Source organism: Struthio camelus, chromosome 5, assembly GCF_040807025.1.
Source record: "Struthio camelus isolate bStrCam1 chromosome 5, bStrCam1.hap1, whole genome shotgun sequence".
NCBI lineage: Eukaryota > Metazoa > Chordata > Aves > Struthioniformes > Struthionidae > Struthio > Struthio camelus.
The window spans coordinates 47260071-47271538 of record NC_090946.1 but is presented as its reverse complement, the minus strand read 5'-3'; the positions used below and the strand labels follow the sequence as shown (position 1 = coordinate 47271538).

General features: G+C 47.2%; 1 protein-coding gene across 4 annotated transcripts in view; it reads right to left on the bottom strand.

Moving 5' to 3' along the window:
• Window positions 1-284: 284 nt before the first annotated feature.
• The window catches only part of BMF (Bcl2 modifying factor), a 47229-nt gene continuing 36045 nt past the window's right edge, over window positions 285-11468 (bottom strand). The window contains exons 4-5 of one of the 4 annotated variants that reach the window (XM_068946271.1): window positions 4174-4304; window positions 285-2199 (exon numbers count right to left, since the gene is read on the bottom strand). In XM_068946271.1, the coding sequence (XP_068802372.1) occupies window positions 4194-4304 (111 nt within the window). In that variant the 3' untranslated portion in view covers window positions 285-2199; window positions 4174-4193. Of the gene's footprint in view, window positions 2200-3654; window positions 4305-11468 lie in introns of those variants that run through there. The other 3 variants (XM_068946269.1, XM_068946275.1, XM_068946272.1) reach the window with 3 other exon arrangements.

Here is an 11468-nt window from a genome sequence, read left to right as displayed (position 1 = left end):
CACATTCAAAGGCAGGACCTTGACAATACCAGTGTGCCTTTACAAAACTGAATCAACTGCCCCAGCGTCAGCAAGACGAACCTTGGCATAGGCCATTCTCCTTTTCTGGCAGCACAGTCCTGCAGACAGCAGAAAGACCCTGTCTACAACGATCTCCCAGCAGTGCTAACACTGCTGCTCCAGTATAGCTAGAAGGGGTTTTTACAAAAATTTGGTATGGGTGGGGTAAGCCAAAGTGACTTGCCCAGGACCAGAGCACAGGAAAGGTAGCTAAATCTCTAGCTCCCTGAACAGTTAAGGATGTGTGTAGACAATTGGGCTGGGAGCTTGTCATCACCCCTTATGAGGAAAGTGAAAGGGGAGGCCTCTTGGAGAGCGTTAGCGCTTTTATTGCAGAGAGATATTACAAAAGATTGCACAGTGGAACATGTTCCAGAATCAGGAGGGAACTCAACCCTAAATCTTTTGATTCTTTTTGCAGCTGGAAACATGTCACAGCAGGATCCACTGCAGGTCCTAATGCTAGAAAACAAGGGAGATAAACGTACGAGAAGCTTTTTCTCATACAAAAATACCATGAAGTTGTTTTCAAACCAGGCCTTTCCCTGACACTGGGAAAACAACTAGGACAGGCTCAGGAGTGAATAGATGTGGCATGTAAAATAAACATGGAATTCAGCAGTCAACTTAAGAGACATTTGAGCTAGGTTTGAAATTATACTTCACTTTACCACTGTGTAAGCCTTTTTCTTATCCTTTGACTGGGCATCTTGAATGTTTCTGACACAGATTTCCATACTCCGATTGCAACATTTCAGATACCTGCAACTGTAAAACTCACAGAGGAACAGCCGGAGAGCTCGACTCCCTCACCTTGAACCTCCTTGGATGTGGTCAGCAGTGTAGCCAGCCACTGATGTGTGAAAGCCAGCATTTGCTTGCTCACTCATTTGCTTTCAACCTCCACCCCCCATAGCCATTGAAATGTTGCTTTTGGCAAGAACTGGGGCACAGGGGAGGGACAATTACCACGAGCACTCATTGTTTGCAGAATGTTTTTCTTAATGCCTTAGTAAAAAAAAAAAAAAAAAGAAGGGTCAGGTTGAAAGGTCAGTCGACCTCTTTGTTTTCTTTGGAATGAGAGATTCAAACCCTTCAGAAAATGTTTTATTAGCTCTTCTGAATTTCACTTTCTGCAGACGTTTTCTCTCCAGGCAATGTTGTTTAGAGGCACCAGCAAGGATTGCCCACACTCCTGAAGCTGAAGGTGATTTAAGGAGAAGAATAAAAACTACAGCTTGGCTAATGGAAAGCAATTCTTTGCTTCAAATTTTGTTATGAAAGAAAAAAAAAAAAAACACTTGCTGCAGAAGGAGGAGTTCAGGGAGTGAGTAAAGGGCTGTGGAGACCGTATGGGGTCAGTTTTACATCAGCCCAGGTCAGCATTCCCTGAAAGACTCCTCCATTGGACCCAACATCAGCTCTCTCATGCCAGGGGTGTTTGTGGCCCTAATCTCATTTATAGCTAACAAATGTGTGAATGACAAGTCGGAACAAAGTTACTCTCTGCATTTCGGCCTCTGAGGAGAGGTGCTGGGTGCCGCGGGCACAGCACGGTCCCCAGGAGACAGGGTGGCACCGAGCAGAGCGGGCGCAGGCTGCGCCTGCGTGACTCCGTTCCTCCATGTGGAAAACACAGAAAATGAGATTTCTCCCCTTTGTAAAGGGCTTTGAAACCTATGGACAAAAGGCACTATTCAGAGCTGGAAACTATTATTGTTTTTTCTTTGGGCACATTCAGTCCAGGACACGTTTAGGATTCACCCGTAAGTGAGGATAAGAAACGCCTGTATTGCCATTTTCTGTAGTATATATGAAATAAAAGACTTCATTCCCTTCAGTTTAGTAACTTTTCTGAGCGCTATATATTTGATAAAGTCTGTTTTTGAAGCAATCCAGGCAGTTCCATTCATGATAAGGGGACGAAGAAAGCTTGATTTTGTCCTGATTTTTATTTCCACAGCCACAGTCACTGAGATGTAAAAGTCACGGGCTCCAAACAGAGATGTTCCTGCAGTTTTGGGCAAGTGGATAGCGTGGGGGCTTCGCCGCTGGGACTGAGTTCAGACCGCAGCCCTGCCACCACGGGTGGACGAGAGGAGAGTGGTCTAGCTTACAGGCGCCCTTCTTCAGAAGACACTGGAAAAGATAGCAGTTTTCATCCATACTTCTCAAAATACTTCCCAGGGGGCAGCTGGCATTGTTTCCTCTCCACCTGTACTCTCGTAAGCATGGACTCAGTGCCAGGCCTGCCCAAGGTTGCTAGCTTGTTTATAGCTTGTGGCGGAGATATCAGTTGCAAACACAGGCATGTCTGTACATTGCAATGGGTAGACCCATGTCAGAGATCCTGGGAACAAGTCTTAATGGGCTGGCACATCTGCAAAGCCCAGCCAGCACTGGGTGAAGATACGAGCTCAGCTCTTGGGAGCAGGACAGCTGTGTCAGCAGGGTATCCATGCTGGAGTTAGCCCAGCTGATAAACCAGCTAATTAAAGTTGCTGCAGCACTCATCTAATTTCGCTGCTGGGCTGCCAAGCTCCAAGGTGATAGTTCTTCTGGTCTGGGAGACAGTTCAGGGGCTGCTTCACCGTGGTCCATAGAGCAACGTAGCCACCGTTTTCTTAGCTGTGGGAACTGGGGGATGACTTGTACCAGCTGCCCACAGTCCCTTCCTATCTACAGCTCTCTCATTAATGGGTTTGAGTGATAACCTCTGTCCAGCTCAGAACGAGGCTGGTTTAGCAACGGCTCCCCACAGGGGTCACCTGCACCCGGTGCGAGCCATTAGGAGGTGCTTCCTTCCTCCGCAGTCCTCTTGCCTCTGGTTCAACACCAGCTCAAGGGACAAGCCCAGATTAAGCTTTTCGTTACAGAAACAAATTTTGCGTCCCCCCCCGCCCCCCCATCCCAAATAGCACCGCCCTGACTGCAAGGCCTTGCTGTCCCCTTGGCAGTAGTGCCAGGCCGTTTCACCCAGGGGCATCAGAGGCTCTGGACGGTGGGGAGGACAGGGATGGTGCACGCTCGTCCTGCCTTGTTTTGCCCAGACCGGGGTTTTGGTTCACGGCCTCGGCTTGAGAGGACAATTCGACTCTACAGAACAAATCTACCGTGGATTACGAGCTGGAGCAGCGTGAGTTTGGGAGATCGGCACTGTATGTGCATGTGAGCTACAAAAACACAATCCTGACCCTCTCTTCAGGCCGGGTAACCAACGCCCTGGCAGCTCCGTGAGCACTTTGACTCTGTTACCTAATCTCCAGCTGTGGGCTCTGCTCCGTGCCAAGTCTCCTTTGGCTCTGTCTAGTAATAATCGTTTCTGGAGGCCAGCCAGGGCCTCCTGCCAGTTCCAGTCACACTCTGCTAATGCGAGAGGCAGAGTTTATTAATTCATCGCCAAGGCCCATTGTCTGGGACACTGCCTGGCTGTTTATTTACTCCAATATGGTCTGTATTTACTCAGACAGAGCAAGCGAGGGGACTTTGTTTAACTTTGCAAGACCTTCTGCTGGAGGAGACATGTGACCTTATGCAGAACTTCAGATAAATGTCCAGAGCTCGGGAAGGCCTTTTTTTTTTTTTTTTTTTTTTGGTAAGCGTGGCCTCAAATAACACCGGTAGCCAGTATTGACAAACTGTAGCAAAGTGTAATAAAGGAAAAGAAAACATAATAGAGTTCTCATTCGAAATACATTTGCTAGTGTTTTGAAGATAAAAGGAGAAAAACAAGCGCGCGCCCTAGACCTGAGGACGCAAGATAGGGATCTGCAGCTCAGGGGAAGGGCTTTCCTGAGGGAAAGGGCAAGTCGAGACATGCAAACCGGAGGCTGCGCTCCCCTTTCTGACTGCGGGCTCCCGTGCCTGCAGGTGGGAAGAGGCTTCTTCAGAGGACACGGTGTTACCTGAGGGTAATATATTAGCTGCAATACGAAAGGGGCACACGAGGAGACCGGCCGCAAAGCCCAGTTGACACCCAGTGTGTCTTTTGTCAGTCAGGAGCTGATTTTTTCCCAGGCAATGCTGCTATCCTGGCATAACCACCGGGGCGAATTTCTGTTGGAGTAAAGGGGTCTGCTGCTAACGCAATTTAAGCTGAAGATTAAATATTACCTTTTCTGCAACAATAAAACCTACTGAAGAAGTTCCTGCCGCCTCGCCCGTGCTCTCCCCTTTGCACCGTTGTCAGTCGTGCCTCCGTTCGCTGTGAGCTTGGGCCGTACCCTGGCTCTCCGCAAGGATCTCTGTTTCAGAAAAAGAAAAAACAAAACAAAACAAAAACCAGGCTTATTCCCTTAAACATATGATAGTTGCTGGCCTGGCTAAAGCAGCTCTGTCCAGGTGCACAGGTGTACTGGGCGTGCTCTGTCCAGAGAAAGGCTACTGGATTATTTTAATTCTGCCGGTAATTTCAAGTGGCAGAGCTTGCTCATGTATGAGCGTGTGCAGGCACACGCGTGTATTTGCCCACACAGACGCGTGTGTGCGCTTCTGGAGACAACCCCTTTGTGAGCGGGGCTGGGGAAAACATGGCAGTCTCAACACTACATGCTCTTGTCTGGCTTATTTTAAGTCAGATCCTCTGTGCTATTGTAACATGGTTTTGTATTTAATTTCCTGTGTTTGTAACTCAAGCCAGCTTCCACTGTTGCTTGTGTGAGTGTTTGTTTGGGTTTCTCTGAGGGCCTTTCTTTTGTTGGAAAGTGTGAGGATTTTAACAGAGCTGTTAACACTGCACTAAAAAGCCTGATCTTGTTTTCACTGGGGCAACTGCTAAAACACCCTTCTGTTCACAGTGGGAGCCGTGCTGGTTCCTGCCGCCCAGGGTCAGGGCTGTTTGCACGCTGGGCGAACGTCTGTCCGGGGGGTGGGAGGGGGTAAGATACAGCCAGCCCCTGTGAGAGGTTTTGCACCCACTTTGCACCAATGTGAAAGTCCCATATATCTTCAGGGCAGCGACAAATCAGCACTCTGCCTGACAGAGCAGGTGCATTTAGCTCATGCAGTTCCAGAAGTCCCGGGACGGCGCTTTCTGCTGTGCTCCTTTGCTGGAAGCACCCACCACCTGCGCTGCCATCCGCCACCCCAGGTCGCAGCTTCGGGCATCGATGCAAAGCAACCCAACGCACTTGGCTGTCAGGTCGGCGCATCGGGGTCCGCATGCCCTTCCTTTCGACTTGGCCAGCGAGACACCTCCGAGTACGAATGTGGTTGTCACCCCTGCTGTCTCAAGCCACCTCCCAGCTTGAGACACACACTTTGCACAGGGACAATCAATCTCCCAGTGTTCACAAAATCCCCTGCAGGACACCACGGTGTCGAGGGGTATCTGGGGCCGGTGCCAGTGGCTGCCAGCTGACTACGTCTGGCTTTGCTTTGCGTGGTGCACTGGCTTTGACTCACGCGCCGCAACGGCGCAGCACGACCTCCCCTGCCACATGCTGCCAGCAGGGCAGCATATGCACTGCCGCTCCCAGGGCTGCCCCTTCTGCTGGGCCTCTTCCACAACCCAAAACCCCTCAGTCCAAATACACTTAGTGGCTGATACCACTTGTTTGTTTACTGGAGAAATCTTGACATGCAGGGTGAAGAGATGAATATAACCGTTGGGGTGCCACACATGGGATAGGTCCAAAATAGTGGACAGGCACAGGGACAAGATGCCATCAGGCAGTTCATGGGTGGTTTTGTGCCTCTTTGCAGAATGGCACAAGCTGCCTCCCACAGGTTTTCCTTTTCAATAGGAACGAGCAGCCTTTGTGGTGGAAGGGGACAGATGCAGCAAAAGAAAGGTGTGGGAACCTCTGGTCTCTGGGCCTGTCTTGTGGGTAACATATTATACTTTGAGATGCGTTTTCCCAAAACACCTAGAAGTGAGAGGAGCAATTCTTAGAAGGCAGACACCTGGACTAGGTAGAGCCCAGTATTTTTCTATCATACATCAAAGGTGTCGGTCTTTTGGGGAGCTCATGCTAACACCTGTTGGTTTAACCAGAAGAGCAGCCTGGTGTTGACAGTGGAGCGTCCCCATATGTTTTCTCTACCAGTCCATTTCAGTCCATATTAGTTAACTTTTCCATGCTTTGGAGGCCTGGGGCTGGTATTTCTTGGTGGCCTGTTCTGAGTAGCATGCAAGTGCTAGAGGATGTGTAATCATGTGTTGACCATTGGGCCTCATTTGTGTATTTTATTAGTTAATTTTTAAACACTGACCTAGAGCTCTGCATCCATTTAAAAATAATCCAAATGATAAATAAACATACTGCCTAGCATGGTCTTGGAACAATAAATCAGGAGAAAAACAATTAAATACAACAGAAAAAAATTGGTCTTGAGAGAAAACAGACACTGAGAGAAGAAAAGGCACACCAACATACATTCTAGAGGGAGAGGTAAAAATAGTGCAAGAAAGAAGGAATGCTAAAGAAACTTCACATGCTAAAAAAAAAAGAGATCGCATTCGGCAATAAGTCATGCAATATTGGCATATGCGTCTCTATTAGGCTTATTTGAAACAGATTCATCTTAAGGGGGAAGGGGACAAATACTCTGAGCAGCTCTTACTATCCACCTGCACTGCTTGTACCTACTAACTGAGCCCAGACTATAACAACAAGAGCCTGTATGTGCATCATGTTAAATATTATAAGCAGCTGAACTTAAGATGACTCTCACTCCTGGGAAGGCGATGGTAGCCCCATCTGTGGCAGTGGAAGGATAAGACAGCCCATAGGCAACCATGAGGAACCACCTACTTTCCGCCCCCTTTCCCTTCCCCCTGCCCTGGCTTTGGAGGGAATGCTAGTAGCCCACGCTGTTTGCGGCAGGTAGGGGAACAGTGGCTTTTCATATGGCCACCTGATCTTTACTACCACAGAGTTTGGGCAGATTTTGTTGTCACTTCAGGAATCACATTTAGCAGTGCAGCACGCTATAATAATTGGTTGCCGCTGTGGCCCCATTTGCTTGTGAACCTAAAATGTCATGCCTACACACAGTTTATTTATTCTGCTAGCATCTCTCTGGCAGCAGCTAATACCCCTTCTTCCAGAAGACGCAAGAAATCTTTTGAAATAATCTTTGCTAGGAAAAACTGCTTCTTAATCCCCATTTGGAAGATCTTGATTTATGCTCTTCATATCACCTCCCTCCTCTAATTTAGTGTTAAAAGTCAATATTCTTGTACAGAGCCATCTAGTTTTGTTTACTCACACTGCGTTCTTGTCCTCAGTGATGCGGCAGTGAGTTCCACAGATTAATTACACTTTGCATCTAAGAAGTAAAGGCAGCGCTTAGATTTGCTCACTTGAGTGAGTTGGAATCCCATATAGCCATTTTGCTTGTTAGCTCTCATGGTGTCTTGCCAACACAAATACCACTGTGTTACCAGCATATCACCGCACCAGCAGTGGAGTGGTAAAAATGGACTGCCACCAACAGCTCTAAAGGGAACTAAGTCACCACTGTCCATGCTAAGATACACGCATTCACCACAGATTTGCTAACAACATGCCAAAATCTAGCTATTTTGCTAGATAGACCATTTGAATCAGAATGCATGGGATATCTCTTGTTTCCTCTCTGCTTCCCCTACCAGGACTGGCATTTTCAAAGCGTTCCTCAAGCTCCTTGTAAAAAGAGCACAAAGGACTCATTTCTCTTGAGCAAGACATACCTGACTGCTGCTGCAGTTACAATAGAAGCATTTGGTGTAACATTTTCTGCAGGACAGACTATGACTCAGTGGCCATAGTGGGCCTTAATCCACTAAACTCATGTATCCTTTAATTTAAATGGGCTGCACTACTGTGTCTTCCCTCACTTCTCCATCTCTTCCCCCCCTCACGAGAGAAAAGGCTGACACACTCAGCTGTACTGACCCCAAGAACAAGCCCAAATCTTTAGACACCTGCGGCCACTTAAGCATCTCATGTCCCAAAGCTCCAGGCTTGCACCAGGGAGCAGTTTAAATCTTCATGGGACATACACTGGGTACAGCACATAACACATAGGCTTTGCCCAGGACCCTAAAATAAGTAATCCTTCCCACTGACAACACAAGGAATATACAGACCTCAGCAAGAGCAAAGAGTATCACCTGCCTTTCCCCACCTCAGCTGCTCAGCACTGCAGAACAAGCTCTGCCTTGGGCTCAGAAAGTGGGGGAGAGTTCAGGGCCCTTTTCCAGCAGTTCAGAGCTTGTGCAGTGAATTGTGAAGCTTTTCTGCATGCTGACCCCATAGCTAAACACATTGTCAAGCACGTTCCTCTCTTTCTGTCTTCTTTCCCTGCCCCTCCTGCACCTGGCCAGCACTCACCTCAGTGGCTGCCAGCACCAGCACCTCAGTGCTTTCATGCTGCAGTCGGGCATTTCCACTCCGCTGCCTGCAAAGGAGGAATTATCTTCTTCCAGCTTCAGCTAAACAAAGCATTATCCCAAGGCGTTTTCATCTGTAGGCATGGCCATTTCAGGTGAACACCACACTATTGTGTTTCAGAGCACATCTGAAAGGAACATGAAACAGCCATGGCCAGCAAACCCAGCGGATTCCCCATATCCTGGGCAATGGTTCTGCAGCAAGCAGGGGAATTCCCAGTGGGACAAAGACAGACGTCTCCCGGTTGTCCCCCGGACAGAGGCAGTGTTTCGGGCTGGGGGAGCAGCACCCCAGTAATGGATAAGGGATCACTAGGAACTAGACTCCTTGGTCTGAGTGATAGGTGCTCGGCTGAAGTGCCAAAGCTTTGGTTTAGCTATTCCAGCTGAACGCCTTAGATTAGATGGGATGAATCCTGAATTAAATATCATTTGTAAAACACTCTGGGATCCGTCCTGCATTGCAGCAGACTACATGGCATGGTTAGCTTTCCCAAAATGTCTAGCCAACAGAACTAATAGGAGCAAATACACAAAGATTTGCTTATGTGGTGTCTGCAGTTGTGAGGCTACCAAAGCTCTTTGCAAGCTGAAGGGCAAAGGAAAAGGACAGTCAGTGTATACAGGGCATTCATGGCGGCTTCTTCGGAAAAGTAATGGCCTGCCTGTCCCAGCACCGCGCTGCATCTTGGAGTGTAATGCAGTAATATCCCAAAGCATGAATAGCAGCTATCTGCATCAAGGAACAGTCTCCACTGTTATTATCTCTGACAGACTGTTGATCATATCTGACTGTATATCCATGAGCCCCTCACTTCAATGTATTTAACACATTAAATAATTAGAAGGAGATTCTTGAGAGCAGGAGCAAATATTCTTAGAAACACAAGGTATGCCTATACTGCAGTCCAAAGGCATGACCAAAGCTTTTGTAGATCTGCATGAGCTAGCTTTAATTAGCTAACTCGGGTACTGATAATGTAGCACAGATTAACTGCTCAAATATTTACAGTTTTCTCAGGCCGGTTTTCCATGCTGTGCTCACTTCCACGTTGCTAGCAGTAGACTGCTAGTTCTGCCCGGAGGCTGTAGTCATACCATCTTCCTGAAGCAGAAGTGTGTACTAAGTCTTTTACTTCTAACGTGATTGAAATCGAGTTGATTTAAATCTAGTGTACCTTAGCATCAAGCAGAAAATAATCTGGAAATCTCTGTCTACACGCCACCAAGCTGTTCCCATTATAAATTTTTTCCCAGGTACACTCCATCAGGACCTTGGGTAGAGTTTCCTGAACCGGGACTGCAAACAGGCTGCCCTGCTCATACCTGGTGACTCTGCCTCTGGCATGAGGCATCTGATGCCTTCCATGAGCGCTGCCTTTACGGCCAGTGTGTTGTTTTCAGATGCACATGAAGGCCAAGGGGATGTGGATCGAACACCGTTTGGCTGATTGAATTGCGGAAGGAGTTCTTATGTTTGGCTGGACTCTAACAAGAGTCTCCCAAATTTGCACGAGAGTGACCTAACATCGTCAGCCAGGCTGACCCAGGCTGTTTTGGGAGCCATGTCAGGATTAGTAACTGGGCTCTGAGTGTGCTCTGTTACACACCGGAGGCACTAGCTGTCCCTGCAGCTGGTAAGGACAAGGGTGCTGCGGGAGGTGAAGGCAGAGGGTGCTGCTCTGCAGGGTACAGTTGGTGAGGAAGTGGCTGCTGCTGGAGCATTCACAGACTAAACCAGACTAATAAATAAATACTATAAAGGGTTGAACTGGGGACTCCAAGTACGTTTAACAAGGTAATGTTTGGAAATGAACAGCCTCTGGGAGCACTGAGTAAACAGGTCAGAAAGTTCAGTGACTTCATGTATTGGAGAGGCTGAAAATTGCAGATTAAAGACTGAGGAGGGGCCAGATACCTCCCTCTGCTGATAACTGAACAAAGGCCGCAAAGGCAGCACAAGTTTTCTGGGGTTAGGGATGCAGCACCGGGCCTTTCCCAGCGGCCTCTGAGCACCTGCTATTGCCTTGCTGTATTCTGAGGAGACAGCGTCAGGGCTTATTTTTCTACATTTCCAACTACCTTTGCTAAGGTTGCATCTACCTCAGTCTCCTTGCACAGGCACCGAGAAGCAGTTATTTGCCGGGTCAGCTTTAGATCCCCGGCTTCTCTATGAATCTCTCACTGGGCTACTTCTATTCTCAAAGAGCCTTCTGAATAACATATACAGTTTCAAGCCAAAAGGGAATTATGCTGTCCAGGCAGCTGTGGTTTATTTGTGTCAAGGTGGGGGCACTAATGTGTATTTGGCCATTCAGAATCACAATTCTTTCAACGTCTTCTAAATCTCAGCTTCATCATTCCTACAGAAACACTGTCTGGTAACTATTCCAACAGCTTAACTATTAAATTGCTGGAATCAGTTTCTTCTTTCCCTGTCTTTAAGTATGCGGTTTTCCCCCTCAATGGGTTAAAAAATAAGCTTGCACATAATTCCCCCCACCCCAAGATCAATATGACAAAATTTACATTTTCATGTGGTAACAGACTTTGATGTTAAAAATTTTGGTGCAGGTTTACTTCTTTCAAAACCTGATGTTTCTATGCTGCTATCATTTCTCCGACTAATATTTCCTTCTGTTCTCTAAATTTTCTTTCCTTAAAGCCTTCATTTTGTGACCCTGCCAAGCTGTCTATATTTTCTTAAATTCTCATTTCCTCTGGCAATCGCTTCTTGCTTATAGTTACAGTAACTAAAAAAAAAAAAAAAAGATTTTGCACTGAGCCCAATTTCCAGTCTGTAATCTTCAGTTTTAATATTGCTTTACCACCCTCTTTATTCTCGTGTTTCTGCCTGCTGCAAATTTACCTACTACGTTTGGAAACCATTAATTCGCTTCATTTTCAGAGCTGCTCAAAAAGAACTAAAGAAGAAACATCCCGGTCTTACTGCTTTTATTAATTTCTGCTAGGTGTACAAAGGCTTAATTTGTGCTTAATTTTGTGTACCTTCAGATGTTGCTGGTTACCC